The sequence below is a fragment of the Dromiciops gliroides genome, chromosome 6, assembly GCF_019393635.1.
Source record: "Dromiciops gliroides isolate mDroGli1 chromosome 6, mDroGli1.pri, whole genome shotgun sequence".
Classification (NCBI taxonomy): domain Eukaryota; kingdom Metazoa; phylum Chordata; class Mammalia; order Microbiotheria; family Microbiotheriidae; genus Dromiciops; species Dromiciops gliroides.
This window is the reverse complement of record NC_057866.1, coordinates 187,413,952-187,439,096: the sequence shown is the minus strand read 5'-3', so window position 1 is coordinate 187,439,096 and position 25,145 is coordinate 187,413,952. Positions and strand designations below refer to the sequence as shown.

Below are 25,145 nucleotides of genomic sequence, written 5' to 3'. Positions count from 1 at the left end.
TAGGCTTTTCAAGGAGAAATAATGTATTATTTTATCCCCTTTCCCACTCCAAGTTACTACTTCTGACTCACTTTGATTGCTCCTTTTTCAACATACCAACCAGCCTCAATGAGAGTATGAATAACCCTGGATGATCTTCTTTCTCTCCTATGTAAAAACACCATTTTTTCACTTAATTTTTGGAGATATAGTTTTCTATTTAGAGAACATTCAATTGATGCAGGGAAAGCAAAAATTGAATTTAAGGGAAAAATAAAAAATCCTTTCTAGTTGGTCCTAGAAATATTGGTTATAGTTAAAAGGTTTTAAATTTCTACCTCAATGCCAAAGATAAGCCAACATCCAATTAACCTCCCATTTTCACAGAATGGCTGGAAAACATACCATCTCACCACTGAATATTATGCTTCATGGAGTCATCATTACTAGATTTCCAATTTTCAAACAATTATCAAACACAAAGCTAATTGTTTAACAAGACTGGTCATTCACAGGGCACATCAGGATTTTGTTGTATCTTGGTCATCGATGTATTAACATTTTTTGTTTTTTGTTTGTTCTTTATTCTCAAATAAGACCTTGACATTGGGTGATGTCATGACTTGCAGTGAATTGTATATAAGTAAGGGAGGGTTGTGCAAAGTCACCAATCTCCCTCACTTCTCCAGAACCCTTTGGGTCTAGTGGGAAGATGTGGATGACTGGAGTTGGCTCCAGATGTTTAAAGCAATTGGGGTTAAGTGACTTGCCCAAAGTCACACAGCTAGTAAGTGTCTAAGGTCAGATTTGAACTCAGGTCCTCCCAACTTCAGGGCCAGTTCTATATCAACTTCACCACCTCGCTGCCCCATATGGATAATAGGATCATAGCTGTAGAGCGATGAGGAACCTCAGAAGCTATCTATTCAAGTATGCAGATGAGAAAATAGGGTATTTGGGAATTCAAATGACTTGACCGAGATCACATAAGTAATAATTTTCAGAAGCAGAAATAAACCTAAGTTTTCAGCCTTTAGGGGAAGTACTTATTTCATTATACTGTTCCTTCATTGGGGTACTGGGATGCCATGCCTTTGATTCTTCCACTCACTACTATTCTAACTCCAATATCTTTACCTTTAAATTTCCCTTCCCAACTATAATCATCTAGCTGTTTGACCTTTGGCCCATGTCTATTCCCATTGAACTTAGATTTTTTTTTTGTTCTCATCACTTTTAGTTCTGAAATTTCCGTAATTTCCTTAAATCCACCATTCGTATTTTCCGCTTCATTTACCTTTCTCCTTAGCTTGAACCTCTCGTCCACTCCTAAGAAAATCATTTCAATAGCGCTTTGGATTCTGCCTTTCATTCCCATGCTTTGACCTTCCACTGTTTCTGCCCCAGTCCTTTTGGGTAATCCCAACATCTGTTTTCTCCATTTCTACTCTTGCTCAGCCAAGTACTGCTAGAGAAACTAATGAAACCTTTTTGATTGGTATCTGCTACAAATTTACTCTATTTAAACTCAATTAGGCTTTCACTGTTGCATGGTGATACATTTAATAATCTCTTAATGACACCCTATTGTCTCCTCCAGGGAAGTCATCCAGTGCTGATTAAACCTCTCGCCACTCCACCTGCAATGCTACCAGTGGATAATCTCACATCCTATTTTCTTAAGAAAATTGAAGGTGCCAAACAGCAGGGTTTCATTTGACTCCACCTCCATACTTTGAAGTTTCTTCTTCATTCAATCTCTCCTTCGCTTTCATTGTAGAGGAAAGCAGATATTTCCAGAGGCAAATCCTCCCCCTAAATCCTCTATGCTATCACTCCCCCCACACACACACCCCGTGACTTTGCTTCATCAATCCCTCTCTCTCCTAAATCTTTAGTCATGCCTGAGTCATTGCCTCTTCCCCTCTGATATCAAACATGTTCAGCTTTCCCCTGTTTTGAATTTAAAACAAAAACAAACAAATGAACAACCCCGCCCCCAAACTCCAACTACCCTTCCCTTGATCCTGTTTGTTGCTTCATAACACAACTTCTTTTATCACCAAAATTTTTAGGAGGATGGCCCAGGCTTGGTGCCTCTTCTTCACTATCCTGTTACTACTCTTCAATTTTTTTTCAGTCTAATTTCCAGCCTATCAGTCCAATGCGTTTTCAAATAGTCACTATATTATATAGGATTGTAGTATTAGAGTTGGAAGAAGATTAAAGTTGATCTAATTCAATTCACCTCCCCCATTTTATAAATGATGAGACCAAGGTCCATAGGAGTGAAATGACTTGCTCCAGGTCACATAGCTAGTAATGTGACTGTGGTTATAATCAATATAACTACAGTTAAACATAACTAATATGGTATTTACTGATATAGTAATTAATTTGGAACTAACTAGCTACATCTTATTTCATATATATTAGCATCAAATTATATATAATATACAACTTATATATTTATACATTACACAATCATATGTAATCATGTATAATGCATACATACATTATCATATAATTGGTTTATAATATATAACTGTATATATAAAGTGTATAATTATATATAATTAGTAATATAACTAATTATACTGAGTAAAACTGGAAATTTGAGCCCAGATTCATTGAAATCAGATCCAGTACCTTTTCCACTTCTCCACATTGCTTCTTTTTCTTTTTCCCTCTCAATTTTAGTACCCCTTGTCTTCTCTGAGGCATCTGACACTGTAGACACTACTCTGTTGCTTGATATTCTTTTATTTTTATCATAGTACTTTTCCCCAATTCTCCTCCTACCACAATTACATAGCTTCTACTATGGCTTTTTTGCTCATTTTTCTTCCATCTTCCACTCCCTATTTTGTGGAGAAATAAAAAAGACTGGTTTTGATCCCTCCCCACCCCACCCCACTCTCTTTCTTTCCTTCTTCTTCTTCTTCTTCTTCTTCTTCTTCTTCTTCTTCTTCTTCTTCTTCTTCTTCTGTTCTTGTTCTCATTCTTGTTCCTGTTCTTGTTCTTCTTATTGTTCTTGTTCTTCTGTTCTTCTTGTTCTTCTTTTCCTCCTCCTCCTCCTTTTCTTCCTCCTCCTCTTCCTCCACTTTCTTTCTCTTCTCTCTTGCTTAGCACGCAAAGACCTTCAGAATCTGGTGCCAATCCTGCTCTTTAATTGTGTCTAATATTATTTCCATCCATGTGCTTTGGGTGCACACACCAAATGGAATCACTTGTTGTTCTTTGACCATGCTCCACCACTTTCTGCCTCCATGTATTTTTCTCATGTCTTCTCTTGTGACTGGAATAGTTTTCCCATATTCCCAAATATGCAAGTATTTGTATAGACCAAAATTTTAATAAGATATTGTTGAATTGATAGTACAACTATAGCTAAGGTGTTTTATAGGATATAGAAGTGGCAGGAGTTTTAACTATCATCTGATCTAATTCCTTCATTTTAAAGATAGGAAAATAGACTCAGGGAAACTCTTACTCTCCAGATAGCAAGTAGCAAAGCTATGATTGGAATCCATCTGGGAGTTCCAAATCTACATAGATACTATTATATATGAAATGTTTTATAAGTTATGGCTATTTACTTTATATTATTATTATTATTATTATTATTATTATTATTATTATTATTATTTTGGTGGGCCAATGGGGGTTAAGTGACTTACCCAGGGTCACACAGCTAGTAAGTGGAAAATGTCTGAGGCTGGCTTTGAACTCAGGTCCTCCTGAATCCAGGGCCAGTGCTTTATAAACTGCACCACCTAGCTGCCCCAGCTATTTACTTTAAGGAACAAATACTTATTGACATGGCTGTGTGGCCATAGACAAGTCATTTAACTCCAGAGTGCCTTCAAATTCCTGCCTCGGAGTAGCTCTCTGAAACCATAAATTGTTAAGCATGTGGCAATCTACATTGGTGGAGAGAGAGTGCTCTTTGGAAGTTCATTATATAAATAGCTTCATGAGTTCAGCTAAAAGAAAAAAAATCTGACAATTACAGTAGAACCTTGACTTAATTTGTGGAATATATATTTTAATGTAGCCTTTTTCCTCTTTCTAATCCCTTCCATGTTTTAAAGGAATTGTTTTTCCTAGATCATTCCTGCTCCTTCTGAATTCTGGCATTTTAGATTATATGTCTCAATTCTTTCATTTATTTTGTAATGTGACAAGAATATGGGGTACAGTATTATGATTTAATTATTAAAAGAGCAATTAGAAGTAGGAAACTGCCTTAATATCTGGAGTTAGAAGACAGAAAAGAAACCTTTAAAAAGTGGGCTTTGAATAAAGTCTTTCATACTATTTTTGTTGACACAATGGAAAGACGTGGACCAGGCAATAAATAAGTTAGGTAGATTGCAATTAGTTGAATACCTTCACACAATATGTAGTTATTCAATGTCAACTTCTTGGAAGGTGATGAGTTCTGAATTCACCTAGCTGAATTATTCTTAAGCCCACATCTTTCCACCTGGTCCACAAAAATAGTATGAAACACTTAGTCACATACTGTGCTGAAAGCTTCTATAGCATAATGCTGATAACTGTGTTTATAGCATACTCCTCATCTACTAGTTTAACAACCCTGTTCAAAGAATTAAAGAAGGAAGGAAGGAAAGTAAAAAGAAAGAAAATAAAGAAGTAAAGAAGCATAAAAGAAAGAAAGACTTCTATTCTAAAATCCCGTTGGGGACTTAGAGGAAGGGATTAAAAGTGAAATGATTTTGTATATGTTGAAAGTAATGATTCTAAATGCAAATTTTAAAAAGAAACTATAACAATAATTGCTAACATTTATATAGTCCTTTAATGTTTGCAAAGCATTTCACACATATTGTTTCATTTTATCTTTATAATAACTCTGGGAAATAGGTATTATTATTATCCCCACTATTTTAGAAATGAGGAAACTGAGGCCTACAGTGGTTAAGGAACTTGCCAAGACTGTACAATTAATAAATATCCTAGGCCAGATTTAAACTCAGATATTCCTGATTCCATGTCTACAGCCCTATCCATTGCACCACCTAAAAACTATAGTCATTTATATCAATGTTTAATTTAGAATTCCCAGTAAAACTTAATTTTTAAAAGTCTTTACAATTGAAAATAAATGTTGTACAGAGCATTAATTTCAAATCTCTTAACCCCTTTAGGGAATTATCTTACTATACCAAACAATTCCTTTGAATATGATGCAATAATAGCAGATAAGAAACCAGTGCTTCCTAGTTTAATTGTGAACGTAGTTTTACCTGTATTCATGTTTCTGAACAGTGTACTTCATGTTTGGGTTTGGGATTACATTACCTGGACTAGATTCATAAGTGTGTCTCTGAAGTGTCCAGAAGTCTCTGAGTAAATGTCTTGCTGAAGGTCACTATTGTATTCTGGGAAAGAAAAAAAAACTGTTAAATGGAATGATTTATGATATAGGCCTACACATGTGATGTGCTTAGAATACTCTAGTTATAATTCTCCACTAGCAGTAGGTTCAAAGCTCAAGAAATACATCTTGGCTGTTGACATTTATCTGTCTTTTAACACCTTCTCCTCAGGAGTTATCATTAAGGATCACAGCAAAGAAACAACCAGTTGACTTTTCTTGTTCACTCATAATCCTTTCACAAGTACTGATAAACACCACTGGCAGCTATTTTTATAATGACTTATTTCTTAGAAGGAACTCAGATTTTTGAGATGTAAGGAAACAGAAAAGCCATTGCCTCCCAGAGAAGACCCCTGCAAATACTTATGATGATTTGTATTATTTTGAATTTTCTAAGTGATGGTGCTTCCTATAAATTTCACTGGGAAAATCCATTATATATCTGTGTATGCATGCATACATACACACATATATGCACATCCATATACATATCTGTACACATACACACATATCCATATTTATATATATACATATATATATATATATGCACACACATGATGACTATCTAGTCATCATCCCTTGAATGTCTCTTGACATTCAATTTCAGATCAAGTATGATACAGCAAGTTCCATGGCATTCAAGGTTATTGGAAATAAAAATATCTCACATTTCTATGTTGAAGGTTTATAGAAAATCTGATCTTTGGGCAAAATGGGGTGACACATATATATGTATATGTATATGTATATGTATATGTATATGTATATGTATATGTATATGTATATGTATATGTATATGTATATGTATATGTATATGTATATGTATATGTATATGTATGTATATACACACACATATATAAAGCAAATAAGGCAATTGTGCAGATAATTATTAAAGATATCAAAAGTAAAACATTTCATTGAAATGAATTATTTTATTGGTTGTCTATCATTGTAGAATTCACTAGGTAAGTTTCTAAATTTCCCTCTATTTTGTCTATGGAGAAACCTTCCCTTTTCTCTTTAAGTAGCATGTGAATACATGCCAGTGAGATCACAGAATTATAAATTTAAAGTTGAAGGAATCTTAGATATTAGGTAGTCTATTATCTCTACTTTGCAAAGGACTAAAGTGAGAACTAAAAGGTAAAGTGCTTGCCCATTGTCACAAGTAGCAAGTGGCAGAGTAATGATTTTAACTCAGGTCATTCAGCTCCAAATCTACTGTACAACTCTGGCTCCCAAGAAGAAACTGAATTGGGATATCAGAAACTTTCTGGTAAGTTTCCTGACTTGATAAGAATTTGCCTATGAGGCACTAGCTACTCCCAGGAAAATTTTAATTTAACCTACTTTTTCATGAAAGCAAGTCAGGTTCATGTCACTATCATAATATTGATTGAGAAGGCACTTTCCAAGACATTTAAAGGAAGAGCACATTTTCATGTACTAATGGAAATAGCATGGAATACTTCATGTACTCAGAACATAGTAGGTGCTTAATAAGTGCTTGTTGTCTTGACCTAGAGTTTCTATTTGTCTTATTTGCAGCAAAGTCTAACATGCACATGTGATTATATGCATATTGTATCTAAGCATTACGCAAATAGTATGCTTCTTTCATCTGGAAAATTTCTCCATTTGTTCTTGATGCTAATATATCAATGAGGCAATTCTCTTCTGTGCCTGCCCCCTAGAAAGGAAAACAAAGCAAAACAAAATAAAAGAGAGAGACATATACTGTGGATTAATAATTTAGAAGGTATTTAAATAAGGAGATATTTACAGAGAATTGAAAGACAAATGTTTATCACTCCAGCTACACAATAAGGATTCTTCTTGACTGATGCAGAAAAGGGCATGCTGAGATCATTGAGAGAGCAAAGGCTATACATTTGCTGTTGTTTGTCCTTTGTTCTTGAAGAAGACCATGACATCAGGAGGTGATGTCATGACTCGTAGTGAATTGGATTTAAGTGAGGAAGGACTGTGCAAAGTTACCAGCTTCCCTCTCTCCTCTAGAGCCATTTGGTTCCAGTGTCAATCTATAAATCAGGACAATTGGAGATGGCCCTGGATGTTTGAGATAATCGAGGTTAAGTGACTTGCCCAGGGGCACACAGCTAGTAAGTGTCAGAGGCTGGATTTGAATTCTCATTCTCCTGACTCCAGGGCCAGTGCTTTATCCACTATCCACTAATAGCTGAATAAATTTGACTTATAGGGCTAGAATTCTGGGAACCAGCTCCTAGAGGGAAACTAAGTAGTTTCTGAACCAGTGTCTGATGACCTCTAGGGTTATGTGTATTTCTCTGGTCATGGGTGGGATTCAATTTTCTACAAGTGTTTGTCCAGTTCTACCAGCTGCTTTGTGAAAGTCACTGTTCTAGGTACAGGGCATTCAAAGCAAAAATAAGTAACTAAATAAAAAAAAAGATGCAATAAAAATTGAATAGTCATAGGATCAAAATTTAGAATTGCATGGAATTTAGAGGTTATTAAACCAACCCCCTTGTCTTATGGTGAGGAACTGAGTCTCAGAGAGTTTAGTTAGCTTGCCCACCCCAGGTTACTCAGCTAGTTAAGTGTCTGAGGCAGCATTCAAACCCAGCTCTTTCTGACTCCAAGTTCAGCACTCTATCACTACATCTGGCTTTCTCAATGAGTTTACATCTTCTGACTTGGATAGATCCCAGGTCATTTTATTGATGATTCAATGATTAGGGTGAGAAGTCAGAAAATATGCTGTCTCCTCTTTACATGCCTAGCACTGATTCTTTTTTTTTTTAAATCACAAAAGTATTTTATTATTTTCTAGTTACATGTAGTTTTCAACATTTGTTTTTATAAGATTTTTAGTTCCAGTTTTTTTCTCCCTCCCTCCCCCCTCCCCAAGACAGCAAGCAGTCTGATATAGGTTATATATGTACAATCACATTAAGCATATTTCTGCATTAGTCACTAGCACTGATTCTTTACAAAGGGCCTATCAATTGTGGAGACAGAAACATTTGAATTTTTCAGGGAGTTGTTTTTTCTTCCCTTCTCATTTGGAGGATTACCATTTCTCAGATAACCAACTTGAAATAGAAAAATCTACTGAGTCAGAAAACAATACAAAACCACAAAATCTTATAGAATTTTAGGATTCAGAGTGGCAAGGGGTAGCATTAGAGATTATCTAGTGACTGGTGTCCAACTCAAATAGAAATGGGTGTCAGTAATCCATACATGAAGATTCCTGAAAGCACACATATTGATTTAGTTTGAAAATCTAATATTATCTGTCATCTTGTATTTTTATTCATCATGTTATTTATTTCCTAATTATATTTTAATTTTGTTAAGGTTGCACACTAAAGTGTTGTGGGTTGTGTGTCTGATGCCTTTGATCTAACCTAACCCCTTCTTTTTTTTTTTTAACATTTGAGCAGATTAAGGCTCAAAGTAATTTAAACTTTCCTAAAATCAGAGAAGTAGTAAGAAACACAGTGGAAATTCAAACCCAGTCCTCTCACACTAAAGCAGCAACCTACTAAGTAGAACAGTGGGTGACAATTACTAAGACTAGGATCTGGTTGTAACGGTGTTTTGGTTCCAGGGAATAACTGAGCCAGGATAATTATAATCTTTAGGTGTGTAGATCAAAGGAGATGAAATAAGGATCCTCAGGCCAAGTGAAGGGTTTAATCCACTGGAGGAAATCATAAGCTTTGTCTTCTTCTGTGGTCTGCTTGATCTTAAGACAAAGAACTTTCTAGTACCTAGGTGAGTTATTTCCTTTCTATGTTATCACCAAGGCCTGAATAGTTTGTCTAAAAATAAACTGTATTTGAACAGCAATATTTCCTATAAAAAAAGTCTTTCAATCTTTGCAATTGAAATTTCAGTACATGAACTTTTTTTTAATTAATCAGAATTTTAACTAAGGTCTGTGGGGTTGGGTGTCAAAAAAAAATCATTCCTATTTACACTTTGTCCCTAATTCATTGTGATCAATCTATAATTGTAATGATGATGATGATGATGAAGAAGAAATTTAGTTAACATTTGTATAGTACTTTAACATTTTAAAAATATGGAGGTTTCTCCTCTATAAAATGAATGGGTTCAGATTTTGTATATCCATTGTATATGAATGGGTGGGTACTAGTCCCCTCCTAGGTTTAAGAGTTTTGGACAGTATTTTGTAAATGAGATTACAGGAGGATCTGAAGTCCTATTGATATGGGGAATTCCTTCCTTTCATGCAGAACATTTGGAAAAATACTCCACAGGGAATCATTAGAGAGAGGTTCATAGTACTTGACTTGCTCAGGGTTGTAGTTAGTAATATAAGAAATAGAGATTTGAACCCAGGGTTTCTTATCTGGCAATCTCATTAGCTTTCATTGCCTTTCTATTTTAGCTATTTTTTAGGAAATATTTAGCAACACTTTTTTTTTTTTTAGTGAGGCAATGGGGGGTTAAGTGACTTGCCCAGGGTCACACAGCTAGTAAGTGTTAAGTGTCTGAGGCCAGATTTGAACTCGGGTACTCCTAACTCCAGGGCTGGTGCTCTATCCACTGTGCCACCCACCTAGCTGCCCCTTTAGCAACACTTTCTATTCCTTGAAATCCCTTTCTTGGAATGAAATCCATTAAATTGTGAGCTCCTTGAAGGCAAGGGCTATTTCTCCCTTTTTTTTTTTAAATCCCCAAAGCTATATGTCATTGCCTGACACATAGTAGGTACTTAATCAATGTTTATTTATTGATTTATTAGAATAGTGATGAATAAAAAGTTATGATTATAAATCATTGGTAAGATTTGAATTCACTGATCAAGTTTTGATTCCAGATCTATTCCAGTTCTTAGCCAAATCCCTGAGGTGGATAGAATTGGCATGTATTTTAATAAAATATAAAGTAGTTCCAAATGTAGGGAAGATTTTAATGATGTTTATTCTGGCCCTCTGTGATAACTACTAACTGGTTTTGCCCCACATGCCCTCTGTTCACAGACTGCGATAATCTCTTCTGCCAACTAATTTTAGAAAAATTTCAGAAGTCCTGCGGGTGTTTGAGTATAGGCTTTAAAGTAAGAAGGAATGCACAATCTCCAAACAACAGCAACAATAAAAAACCCTTAATAAAATCTATAATTATTTCATTTTTAAGAAATGACTTTCTTGTAAGAAAAAAACAGCACTCCATTTTTCAAAATGGAAATTCAGATACATGGGGAAGCATATTATTTCATAAAGGAGAAATTTGAGGTCTTATCATAATAAATAGAAAACATGGCATAAACATTTCATCTCTGATTCTGTTTTCTATTTGTACTTGATGTGCTAAAGGGATTACCAACTATTTTTAAGAGCAGAATATTACTTCTGCCCTCCTTAATATGACAACAAACATAAATCATGTTGCACAATGCATTTCTTATTTCTCATTATGGCTCATTTAGAAACAGCCATTCCAACAATTGAGGGTCTGGTTAAATGTCAGAGAGCAAGAGAAATAAATATGATTATAGGCAAATAGTATCTGAGGCTAGTTCTCAGGGTTTTAGGGATTGGAGAAGTACCTTCATGGCATGCCAGAGCTCATGAGCATCATAAGCTGGTGGTGGGTACATCAGACCAACCATAACATCCTTAAAATGTCCTGAAAGATTCTCCTTCAGGTCTTCAATCAAATCCTATGGAGGAAAACAAATCAGTAAATCCATATACTATCCACATCATGACATATCCATCAGAACCATCATGGTTTAAGGAGTCCAGAGGACATAGGTTCAAATACTGCCTCTGACACTATGTGACTAGGTAAGTTAATTAATTTCTCAGAGCATCAAACAACTCCCTAAGAATGTAAATTGCAGAAAGATTGCTGATCAGCATTGACTGAAAATGAATCTTAGGTTCATTGACATATAGATTTAGAGTTAGAAGGGACTTGAGATACCAACTAGTCTAACTCACTCATTTTAAAGACGAGGAAGCTGAGACCCAAGAAGTGAAAGGGATTTATCCAAGCTCATATAAATAATAAATGTCTAACACAGAATTTTAAACAGGTCCTCTGTCTCTAACTACAAAATTTTTCCACTATAGCATGCTCCTTCTGCATTAGGCCAAAAATCTGTGACCTTATCTCTGCTTATACAAATCGTGGAATTGTGGAGAATGCAATAATATAACCTGAAATAGACATCATCCAAGGCCGGTATCTTCCTGTTGAAAAACATAAGTGATTTGGAAACAAACAAATTAGTGGATCTGGTTTGACTGAAAACTTCAAGATTCCTGGCTGACTGAATTTACCCCATGGAAAAAAATATCTTAACATATGCAGCAATATATACACAAGATAACACTGTACCCTCCTCCATCCAACTCTCCAAACACACACACTGCCTTTGTATCATTGTAAATATGAATAGCAATTGAAAACTAAATATGCTTTACCTGAGCATGCTTGCATGATTGCTCTCCTAGTGTCCTTGATTGCCGGGTAGGGGCTTTAGGAAACATTATTCATCAACAAAAAGATTTTTTTTTCCATTGTGGTAATAATGGCCCTTAGGAGGAAGGAACTGATGCTTCTATTGCCCAACAACTTATGTTATCTTTTGTGACTGTTTTTTTAAAAAATAATCTTTTAGGCATTTCTGAAAACCACTGCTTTATTTTTATTGCAATGCATAAAAGAACATGGAAAGTGAAAATAAATATTTTTTCCCTGATGGCAAGCATGCTGGGTTTTCTTTGTTAAAACATGAGAATTTTTAAAAAAATCAATGTTTTCCAGATAACAGAAGTATAAAAATTGATAAGAAAATAGTTTTTATTCTCAATCTAAGGTATATTAATAACAGAAATATATGTACATATTATATATAATATACAATATGCATACATACACACGATTTTTTGTAGTGCATTTAGCTTTTATTAAGACTACTAGAAAAAGGTTTATAAATCAATTTTACATGGTTCAAAGGCTAGCCAAAATGTCTAGATAATATTTCATCCTCCTTAATGTATCCAACCTATTAGTTAAAATCAGTTTTGATCATATATATTAAAATGTCTTAATGACACAGAACAGCATAAAGGCTTTGAGAATGAAGAAAGAATAATCATAAATTGAATTCTCAATGCCACTAGGTAGAACTATTACATGCTTTTATGTTTCATTTTAAGTAAAAAGCCATTTATCTGCTAGCTGAACACTATAGATATGAGGACCATATGGCTTGCATTTTCCTGAACAATTGCTACTTCAAGATTTCCGTCCTGTTGTCCCAATAAAGCACCAGAATTTCTTAGGAATTGGACTATATCAACCACCACAGATTGACAACATCAAGACAATAAACATTACAACAAAACAGCCATAACTCACAAATCATTGAGAACTACAAAAAATGGAGAAATTGGGACAGAAGAAATGTTGAGGTTACTGGTAAAATTCAAGGGCCTCACCCTTTTATATGTGACAAATTCCTTGTTGGTAGTGCTATGTTTCATTTTTTCTTTGTATCTCTACTGCTTAGCAGAAAAGAGTATTGGGCATAACAGTAGTGCTTACTAAATTCTTATTGAAATAATGAAAAAACGAGGGAGAGAATGCATGGAAGATCAAAAAAATTATGCTCCCTGTGTTAAGGAATAAATTAGCAAATTGAGAAAATGTGGTATGTAACTGTTTATTTTCACTTTCAATACTAATTTTACAAATTGGGGCAGCTAGGTGGCACAGTGGATAGAGCACCGGCCCTGGATTCAGGAGGACCTGAGTTCAAATCTGGCCTCAGACCTTTGACACTTATTGGCTATGTGACCCTGGGCAAGTCACTTAACCCCAATTGCCTCACTAAAAAAAAAAAAGTTATGGGGGCAGCTAGGTGGCACAGTGGATAGAGAGAGCACTGGCCCTGGAGTCAGGAGGACCTGAGTTCAAATCCAGTCCTTGGGCAAGTCACTGAACCCCAATTTCCTCAGCAAAAAAAAAAAACACAAAAAACCCACAAAACCACCACCACCAACAATAACAAAAAAACACAAAAAAACTGGGCAGCTAGGTGGCGCAGTGGATAAAGCACCAGTACTGGATTCAGGAGGACCTGAGTTCAAATCCAGCCTCAGACACTTGACACTAGCTGTGTGACCCCGGGAAAAATCACTTAATCCTCATTGCCCCCCCCAAACTATGATACTGGGCCAAATCTAATAAAATGAACTTAAATGAGTAGATTAAGTGAAAAAATACAAGAAACAATCAACTACACCAATATGAGATTTAGTAGGTATGACTAGATGACAGTTTTTCTGAAAAACAATATTTGGGGATTTTAGGGGGCTAGAATCTGTCTGCAAGTCAAAAGTTTGGTTATAACTGCCAAGAAAGCATGGTATGCTGGAGTAGGGGGTGGTGAGAGTCAGCTGTACTCTATCAGACCCCACACCTATAGCACTGTGTTCAGTTCTGGAAATCACCTTTTAGGAGGCTCATTGACAAAGTGGGGAATATGAAAAAGAGTCCAAATGTGATGGTGAGAGCCCTGTAGATCTTACCATATGAGGGTCAATTAAAGTAAAAAGAGGTTGTATGGCATATATAACTTGGGCATGGGGACATCTGATAGCTATTTATACCTATCTGAAAGGTTATCAAAGAGAATTAGACTTTTCTTTGGTCCCAGAGAGAAGAACTAAGATCTATAAGGAATGTCACAAGTAAAATTTAAGTTTGAAGCCTCCTCACAGGATTCTTAGTGAAAAACAAACAAACAAACAAAAAACAAAACAAAAGAAAAACCTAGATCTTTACTTGTCTGACACATTTCAGGGAGGGTTCTTATTCTGGCTTGGTTTGTATTCAATAGCATTTTGAAATCCTTCCCCATTCTGAGATGATATGATTATGATTTCAGAAAGAGAGCATGAGGTGAATGTATATCAGAAGAATGCAACCTTAATGGAGGATGTGGGGTTTTAGTTGGACCCTGGAGGATGGGTAAGATTGGTAGAATCAGAGAGTATTCCACATGGTAGGGATCAAACAGAAAAGAGAAGTGGGAGGACCAACCTTGATTGACTGGGGATCATGTGTGGGAAAGTAATGGGACACAAAGCTGGAGAAATAGAAGGGTTTGAATGCCAGACTGAGGAGTGTCGATTACTAGGTCTTGTCGATATGGAAGAGATAGCACTATAAGAGTTATATGAACTGTTGCTACAGCTGAAGCTATGAGGATGTATAACCACACCAAAAAGAGTGGAGAACTGGAAGAGAAGGCCTAAGTGAAGAATAAGGATAAGGAGACAGTAAGAAACTATCCTGGAATAGCTTGCAGGGCCTGAAATCAGGGAGATTTGATTTAAAACTGACCTCAGATACTAATGAGTTGTGAGACCCTGGGAAAGTCTCAAGGAATTCCCTGTGAGGAAACTTTTTACCAAAATTTTGATGTTAGAATTGGTGGGGGAACTGACAGGTTAAATGACCTCAAGGGGTCACTCAGCCAGTATGTATCCGAGGCAGGACTTCCAATCTAGCGTTTGCTGATTGTTTGGGACCAGCAATTCTCAGCTGCTGGGCTGTGCTGCCTCTCTCAACAAACAAATATTTATTTCCTCTCCTCACATCCCCCTCCTCAATTTCATATTCTTGCTGCTAGTCATTAATTTCTTTTTTTAGTACAAGGGTTCTCAACCTGGATTTTGGGATTTTTTTTAAAAATAAGACTTCAAAAATTGTACCTCAGTATAGTTGGTTTCCTTTGTAAAATTTTGAATTTTACTTTATGCATTTATAGGCTTTATTGTGAAAGGATTTCTAGGTTTGGGTAAAGGTCTATGACACATACAAAAAAGCGAAGAACTTCTGCTCTAGAACAAAAATGTAAGCTTAATTTGTAATGTTCATTTTATGGATTTTGGCTTAAAAATTCGAAGACAAGCAGGCAGCATTTTGCAAGGGAAAATGTGTATTTAGAACCAGAGGACCACTGTTTAAATTCTGGTATTGCTCCTTATGACCGATGTGATCTTGGGCAACTCACTTAACTTTTATGGGTCTCAGTTTCTTTATCTGTAAAATGACAGGATTGGGCTAGAAGACTTCTTTTTTTGTTGTTGTTTTTTTAGTGAGGCAATTGGGGTTAAGTGACTTGCCCAGGGTCACACAGCTAGTAAGTGTTAAGTGTCTGAAGCCGGATTTGAACTTAGGTACTCCTGAATCCAGGGCCGGTGCTTTATCCAGGCTGCCACCTAGCTGCCCCTGCTAGAAGACTTCTAATGCAATGGGAAGGGGATATAAGCCTATAGCAGATTTGATGGAGAAATTCAGACAGTGTTTTGAATACTTTTTTTTTTTTAATAGAGAATGTGAACATAGGATTTTAAAGAAATGGTGCTTTTAACAAGAAAGCAGTTTTGCCAGAGTGGTGGGAATAAAACCCATAAAGCAATGGATTAAAGAAGGAATGGGTGTTGAGAAAATGGAGAAAAATGTGTACATTATTCACTTATGAAATATGCTACTGATAGGAAGAAGAGAATCACAAGGGATGCTGTAAGGGACAATAGGAATAAACAAAGCTTGCTTTAGAAAATGAATAAAAGCTGTGGAAGCTTGACAGAAGACAAGGAAGAGACAAGTACTTCTTTAGAGCTTTGGATAAAACACACACAACTTGGCCATGTGATACCATGGAAAATATCTTGCTCCGGAATCAGATATTTTGACTTGGCCATAAGAACCAGTCAGAGAGCGCTAGATTTGGAGTCAGAAAGACGTGAAGTTCAAATTACCCCTGAGATATTTACTAGCTATGTGACTGTTGGGCAAGTCATTAAACTCCCTGTGCCTCAGTTTTCCCATATGCAGAATGAAGAATTTGGACTTAGTAGTCTCTAAAGTCTCTTCCAGCTCCTTATCTATGATCCTATAATCTCAGTTGAAATACTTGTGGCCTGTATGACCTTGGACAAGTCACTCAGGCTTTTTTTTTTTTTAATTTGTAAAAAGAGATTGGAACTAGATGGTTTTTGAGTTTCCTTCTATGTCTGCATCAATGATCTGATGGTGCTTTTGTTTTTCTAAAAAAAAAAGGGCAAAGAAAAAGCTTTATTAACAGAATTTAAGCTGTTTGACCTAGGAGATACTTTAGAGACCATTTAGAAGCACATGCAAATAGGACAAGAAAGGTTTTTGTTGACTATTAAACAAAAAAAGAACCCATTTTTTCTTAACTCTCAGGCCAGTGTCCTTCCTACTAAAGCATAGTGAAACATAAAAATTAATCACTAATTGTTAAATTTTGGTACACATTTTTCAAAATATATATAATTTAGAGTGAGATTCAAAGAAATATACATTTAGAGGAAAGTTTATAATTTCATCACCAAACTTTAATTAATAATCTTTGGGTAGGGGCAGCTAGGTGGCGCAGTGGATAGAGCACCTGCCTTCGATTCAGGAGGACCTGAGTTCAAATCTGGCCTCAGACACTTTACACACTTACTAACTGACCCTGGGCAAGTCACTTAACCCCAATTGCCTCACCAAAAAAAAAAATCTTTGGGTAATGGAAAAATAAATGCTTCTTTCTCAAAGTTTCAATAATCATCACTTACTCCAAACTCTTCTTATGCTGTGTATGGTATATATAAGTAAGTGGTCCTCCTTTTCTAACTTCTATACCTCAGGGCCACAGACAGGAAGATGCTGGAGCCAGCTTCAACCTGTTTGATTGTTTAATTTTAATTGTTTAATTTTCAGTGTGAGAATTTTCATCTCAGAAATCGATAGTCCATACAAATTAGTGCTTGGTTTATTGTTCTCTTAATTGTTTAAACTTAAAGAAGTTGTAATAATGCAAACTAAATTTAAAAGTATGTGTTCATACATTCCTCTTCCAACCTGCCTCCCTCCAGCCTAATTGACACACCAAGTAACCCTGTTTTACTATATAGAGATTGCTTGAGCTTAACAAGAGAGCAGCAGAAGGCTCACAGAATTATCACCACACTGGAAGCTGCTGCTGTAGTTGCTGTTACTGCAAATAATTGACATTTAAATAGTTCTAGAAGGTTTATAAAATGTTTCACATCCATTATTGTTGTGGGAATGCAGTGGGACCCCAAGAAATCCAAAGGATTCCAACCCCCTATGAGATGTGGCAGAACATGACCTCAGTTTGCTGAGAAGTAATACCAAGGTCTACAAGATGATATGCAAGATATGGATGGGTGCTGCATATCTTACAGATGTCCCATTATTCCAAAATCACCTCCCGGTTGTTTCATTTCCCTTTAGTGCTTTGTAATGTCCTTCCCTCATCTTCGTTTTGTAAAGATACAAAAGACCAGGTGTCTTCTCTTACTCTAAGGGGACAGTTCTCCATAGTGATCTGTCCCCTGGCTATATTTTCCTCTCTCCTAATAAATAATTTTATTTTACAAGATTTGTGATGAGCCTCCAATTATTTGGGTAAGATAGCCCCTCTGAACAAGGTTGCAATTCCCCCCAAACCTTATTTCATTTGAACCTCCTAATATTCCCTGGATATAAGAACAGATTTTGGGGGGTATGTGCATTTGTGTCAACAACCTAGTTTCCCTCCAATTTGTGAGCTTTTTCTAATAGATAACTTTTATTATTCCTTGTAATGTGCCAGAGAAAGCTTAAGCATTTGAACAATTAACAATACATAGACTAACTTATATTTGTATTATGTTTCTCAGCTTTAAAACTGCTTTCAATGCTTGATCACCATTGGTCCCTACACCTACCCTATAAGGAATTTAGGGGATATATTATTATTATCATTTTTCCCATGAGGACATTGAGGTTCAGGGAGAGAGATTTGTTTGAGGTCACATAGTCAATAAATGGTGAAGAGAGAAAATTCTTTCCTAAACAATGATTTAGGTTAGTTCTCAGTACTTCCCATGTATTTTGCCATTACAGCATTTTCTTTGTGACCAAGAAAACTCCTTGTTCCTTGTGGTTTATTTTAAGCTTGAAAAAGCTAGCCAGCTAGGTGGTGCAGTGAATGGGATGCTGGATTTGGAGTTAGTAAGACCTCAGTTCAAATCCTACTGAGACACTTCTTAACTGTTGAACTATGGGCAAATCACCCAACCTCGATGTCCCTCTATCTACTCATCTATAAAATGGGAATAATAACATCACTTACTTCAAGGATTATTGTTGTTAGAAGGGTCAATAGAAATAACAAATACAAAGTACTTTGCATTAACATGTAGCCACCTGTATTCCTGTACCACCAGATACCAACAGTCCCACATTTTTCTAAACATAAAAAGAGTTCCTTGCAAACCGGCTTTATTAATCTTTCCAATTTATTCTTCTAATCCAATCTGATAAAGATTTTTTAAGTGCCTACTATGCGCCAGGCACTGTGCTAAATTCTGGGGATACAATGAGTAAGTAGAAAGACAGTCAGTCCCTGTCCTCAAAGAGCTTATAATATAATGGGGGATACAACACACAAAAAGAAACAGGAAAGCAGAGTGGAGAGATTTGGACTCTAGATGGTACCTTCTATGGGGGTCATCTCATTACATGTGGAGTTGAAACTAGGCAGAACAGCTGATGCAAAGTGGAATGAACTAAAAGCCCAATTTTTGCCTTCTATAAAGAAAGGCATTGGGAGAAGTTTAGAATTCAGTCATCCTGCCCTCCGAACAGAGGGGAGAGTAAGTTGAGCTAGGTGCTATCAGTTAAGATTTGATTCAAAGCTTCCCCTGGAAGCTCCTTGTGGGAAGAAGACTGGGACAACCCCCCCCCCCCCCAATCTCTTTTCCCACCCTCATTTACTCACTTCATTTCATAGAACAGATGTAATAAATGTTTTTGAATCACATTGAACTGAATGTAAATCCCCTTTCTCTTCTGATCAATTCCTAAAGGATCTCTTACTTAATCTTTAATCTCAAATTCCAAAGAAACACTTAAAACCAGTTGTACCAGAGCTCACAGAGCAATAATTTCTGACTCTGACCACAGAAGCTGGTAAATGACCTCCTCTGGATCATGGTTAGCCCTGGGACAAGGCAAGTCAGCAGGTAAATCAGAATATTTACAAATAATAACGTAAGCAGTTGAAAACTTCTAGTGGTGTTTTTGAACCTGGCTTCTTTTTTTTTTTTTTTTTTGCGGGGCAATGGGGGTTAAGTGACTTGCCCAGGGTCACACAGCTAGTAAGTGTCAAGTGTCTCAGGCCGGATTTGAACTCAGGTACTCCTGAATCCAGGGCCGGTGCTTTATCCACTGCGCCACCTAGCCGCCCCCAAACCTGGCTTCTTAAGGTAGCTATTTTTTTTTTAACAAAATTCTTACAATATATGTATGGAAATATTTTATAAAGAGTGGTTTCCTCCCTATGGGGAGAGACAATTTCCTTAAAGAAGAAGTAGAATGTGGGGGGCAGCTAGGTGTCATAGCGGATAATGCACTGGCCCTGGACTCAAAAGGACCTGAGTTCAAATCCAGCCTCAGACACTGGACACTTACTAGCTGTGTGACCTTGGGCAAGTCACTTAATCCTCATTGCCCCACAAAACAAAAACAATAAACAAAGAAGTAGAATGTAAAGGAAATAGGACAAACTTGGCATCAGGACACAAGTATTCAAATCCCACCTCTGATGCTTATTTACTATATGACCACACCCAAGATACAACCTCTTTATGCTTGGTTTCCTTATCTGTAAAATGGAGATAACAACTTGTTCTACCTACCTCCCAGAGTGGTTATGAAAGCAGATAAGAAATGAATTTGTGATTTCATTAGTATACAGAATTCCTAAGTAGGGAAACTCTTCCCAATGCATGTAGGCATCTTCTCTCCAATTTATGGTCAGAGTATTGCCTGGAACACTGAGAGGTTAAGGGAAGTACCCAGACTTGCACAGTCACTGTGTAAGAGGTGGGACCTAGATCTTTCTCTCTTGAAATCAACTATCCACTCTACTGCTTCTCTAAATATGGTGTGGGGATCTCTGGAGGTCCCTGAGACCCTTTCAGGGGTACATGACATCAAAACCATTTTTATACTAAGATATTTTAAATTTTAATTCATTAAATATCAATAGATATAACCCACATAAATAACCACACACACACAAAAAATGTCTTTGGGTTCCTCCATAATTTTTAAGAGCATAAAAAGGTCCTGAGACGAAAAATAAAAAGTTTTAAAAACTACTACAATATACCATGCTGCCTTTATTTCTTGTGAATTAAATCACTATGAAAAACCTTATGGTACAATATAAATATGAATTATTGCTATTATTCTTAGGTTTTTCTGAAGTTGTGAAGGAACCATCTCTATGAGCTGATCTTTTTTTGGGGGGGACGGGGCAATGAAGGTTAAGTGACTTGCCCAGGGTCACACAGCTAATAAGTGCCAAGTGTCTGAGGCCACATTCGAACTCAGGTCCTCCTGAATCCAGGGCTGGTGCTTTATCTACTGTGCCACCTTGCTGCCCCCATCAACTCATCATTTCACCTTTAATTGCATAATATATTTGCTATCTTTCATCATGCTGCTAACATGTTCCTTTTGTAGTAGATCTGTGAATTTTATTGGTTTACTTAATAAACATTTATTAAGCACCTACTATTTTCTAGGCATACTATTAATTGCTAGGGATATAAAGAAAGGCAGAAAATAATTCAAAACGATCTAATCTAATATGCAAAACCTATGTGTAAATAATCCATATGCAGGATAAAAGAAAAATATATAATTAACATAAGGAAGGGACTAGAAGTAAGAAGAATTGGGCAAGACTTCCCATAGAAGGTAGGATTTTATTTGGGATTTGAAGGAAATCAAGAAAGCCAGGAGGTGGAGAAGAGGGAACAATTCAGAGCAGTCTATGCTCTCCAAGTCTTAGAGAGCTGCTTAGAGCATTGAGAGATTCAGTGATTTGCCCAGGGTCATGTAGCTACTATATGGGGAATAGGGTGAGTGTGGTTTGAACCCAGATCTTCTTGATTCCAAGGCTTACTCTCTGTTCACCATTCCATAATGCCACTCTTCTTAGTAACAAGGTAGCACTTAATTCTGTCATGTTTTATGAATCAAATTAAATTTTATTCACAAAATTTTTTAAATAACTGCTATGTTCTAAGTACTGTGCTAGGCTCTCAATGAAGCTCCATCCTATATACAAATATATATAAGTAACAATGCAAAGGATATGCAAGGAACTATGAAATAATATCAGGTATGAAAAAGCCCTAACAATCAGCAAGATCAAGAAAAAGTTTCATATACGAGATGTTATCTGAACTATACTTAGAAGAAAATCAGATATTCTAAAATTTTGAAGCAAGGTAGGAGGATTATTTCAGATGTTAAAGTAAGAAATTTATGAGGGCAGATGGTTGGATTAGGTTATATAAGCTCTTTGAGGGGCCAAGGCTACAAGTACAGGACAACAGTGATTGGGTCGGAGGGAGGACTATTGAACTGGGTATAGTAGTTGTGTTGGAGATGTCTCCATTTAGGGGAGAGTAAAGGAGAGAGGGTAGGAAGTGACCCATTTTCCCACCCCTCCACTCCCTTAAGGGTTGATTCCACACTCTTTGGGGTCAAGCACCCACTTTGGAGACCACTGAATTAGATGTCTGAATTTCTTCTACAATCCCCAATGACTTCAGAACCTTCTCTAAGAAAGGAAGTAATTCACAACTCCTGGTCCTAATTCAATCACAAAAGTAATACTCCCTTATCAAGGCATAGGACAGACTTTGCCCCAGGAGAACTAGTCAAGCTGTTCTGTGGACTTGCCCACTGGTTCTTGTCTAAGATTTTATTAACACTCCCTGCCTATTCCAGTGTCTCAAAATTTTTTCTTGTTTGTCTTAAGACTCTGGACTTAAACTGCAAATCATGTCTATTTTCTCCAATTTGGTTCATTGACCTTGGCTTTGACCTCAGCTTTGCCTTTAGGATTCACCAAAAATTCACCTCACTTACACTGCCCTATCTGCCGGGCCATGATTCCTACTTTGCATGCTGCACTAGTCATTCTCTGTGATGGCGAGGTTCAGCTCATAGTCCCAGAATCAGTCCTTAACCAGGGTTTAAAGTTTAGCAGCTTACATAGTGTGCATCAGAAATAGCTCTTCAAATACAATTTCTATTAAAAGCTTCATTGTGAATTAGGGAAAGTTTCATTTCTAAAAGAGATAGTAGCAAATGGAGATAAACTTATAAACTCAACAACAGCTCAGTTTCAATAAAAGCCTGATTCCCTGAAGAAGAAGAAAAAAAGAATAATTGAAGGTATCCACAGGATGCTGAATATAATTAACATGGTAGATAGAAAAGCAATAGGAAAGAAGCCTTAGAAATTTTGTAAAAAAGGAATTTTATGGTCAAGAAACAATTAGTAATCTTCACTGAATGCACATTAGCTACATCTGACAATCACTAAATCACAAATGGAAAAGAAATTTATTCATTAAGACATTTCAGTACTGACACCATGCCAGTGGGAAAATGGATTAATAGTTAGAATGAAGACTAATTAAAAATTACCCCCTGCAATCAGAAACAGGATTAATGGAGAGAAGTACTGAGAAACAAGAAACTAAATTGTCATTATGGTGTTTTTTTCTAATTGTCTCATGATGTAATTGAAAGAAGGCATTTTAGACTCTATGCATGTTCCAACCAACTCACTAGGAATTTACTTGTTTTTTCCATTTCCCCAAATCTTAATTTTTTTTCCTCATCCTATGTCCAATTTGGCATAACCACATATTCCAGATTAAGCATATTTCTGAATTAAATTTGATTTTAATTTTTTTAAATATTTATATTACTACATTGTAGTGGCAGTCTAGTAGGCCTGGGTATAGTTAGGGATACTCTGACTGTGAGGAGAACACTCTGATCATGAGAAATAATACAGTTGATCAGCTTGCTGGGGTCATTTAGAAGGCACTCTTTCCTTGGAAAAAGTAAAGCAATTAATTAACCAGATAGTGGTTAGTCAAACAGATAAAGCAGACATGTCATGGGCACCCAGAAAGTTGGGTGCCTTGAAATTTATAGGAGTATGATTGGAACTCAGATCTTCTTGTTACATGACTAGGACCAGGTAATGATGATAACTTTGTGGTCCCCAACTATTTCAAACATCCCCACTCCCCAACAGCTTTAACTTTCCAGTTTCACATCTCCCCCAATCCTCCTATAAGAGCATTGTCTTTACTCTGAATAATTGAAGAACATGCCATAAATCTGGTCCTCCCCAGGAGGTGAAGTTCAGACTTCTTCTCATATCCACTTGTGACAAAACAAAAACAACAACAACAACAAAACAAAACAAAACAAAACAAACAAAACAAAACCCCTTTTACTTAAACTTTGATTGGATTGTGTGTGCAAGTAATTCTTTGATAGAGGGATATTTTTCAGATCCAGTTTTGTGGTGTCATATTTCTGGTGCTAAAACCCAGGAAAAAATATTCCTCATTCTTCTCTCCAGAATACCTGAGGTAAGATTCCTTTTTGTGTATTTTCTCCTTCATGCCCTGAACCCACTCCCTTGTGGGGCAGCTGCCGAAGGGAAGGGATGCTGGTCTCCTGGGTCAAGGGAGTGTTGTCTTCCTTGCGAGGGGCCATGCCTGCTGTCCACACAAGAGTGTCAGGGGAATACTTGACCTGTGTCCAGACATGGTGTTGATATCTCCCTGTATGTGGGGATGATATATGGGTAGCTAGTAGCTCACTCAGCCCTAATTCCTATGGGGCAGGGAGACAGTATACTGAGGGCTTTCCCCTGGCATACAATTTGAATAATTAGGCTAAATTTGACCTTACAGACCTGAAAAAGAAAAGCATGGTCTTCTATTGTAACACTGCGTGGCCATAATATCAGTTGGAATCCAAAGAATTTTGGTCATTAAATGGGACCCTAAATTATAACACCATTTTGCAATTGGACTTATCCTGAAGGCACATGGGAAAATTCACAGAGATCCATTATATACTAATTTTGTTGGCCTTAGGGCCAACCTTAAGGTACCTTAAGGTATAACTCTAGGAACCATGCAGAACAACAAAAACAACAAAAAATCTCTCCCCTTCAGAGGATTCCTTCTGTTGTCAGGAAGCCTTGGTGTGTGGGACTGGCTGGCACTAAATTCCATCTATCCTCATTCTATCTTTTCCATCTCCTGCACTCTCATACCCAGAGTGGGCTCTAGTAAAGTAGACAAGAAGAAATAACCTTAACATGGGGAGCACTATTTCACAGATGTTTGTTTGTGTGTTTTATTGTGAGTTATGTGTCTGTCAAACATTGTACTTGTGTGTCTGGACAGTACGTTTTTTTTTTTTTATTTTAACTGATAAAACAAAGAACCCATTGCCTTCCTAAGTTTTGGCCAGGCTAAGAAGTGGGGGAGTGTACACTGACTGTAGGATGTCTTTCCATTCTACTAGGTTAATAGCTACAAGACAACAAGAAGAATGAGTATATGATTCTTTAATTTCCAAAACTGTTCAATAAGAAATCAAGGAGTTCCTAGAGAATACCTGAATTTTGAAATAGGCAGATTAATGAAGAGAATCCCTTGGGTCTAACTTTGGAAAAATAGGGTTTAAGTAAAATATTGGCTTAACTGCCATTTTCCTACTTTCAGATGATTTAAGTATGTTGAGATGGTGTGAGGAAGTTTGATTTTGTTTTAAGTAAAGAGGGGGAATGAAT

At 36.5% G+C, this 25,145-nt stretch overlaps 1 protein-coding gene across 1 annotated transcript in view; it reads right to left on the bottom strand.

Moving 5' to 3' along the window:
- The window catches only part of ANXA10 (annexin A10), a 73,001-nt gene that overhangs the window by 29,917 nt on the left and 17,939 nt on the right, over positions 1–25,145 (bottom strand). Inside the window, exons 3-5 of the mRNA XM_043972298.1 lie at positions 10,956–11,069; positions 6,986–7,076; positions 5,308–5,387 (exon numbers count right to left, since the gene is read on the bottom strand). Coding sequence (XP_043828233.1) covers positions 5,308–5,387; positions 6,986–7,076; positions 10,956–11,069 — 285 coding nt within the window. The remainder of the gene's footprint in view (positions 1–5,307; positions 5,388–6,985; positions 7,077–10,955; positions 11,070–25,145) is intronic.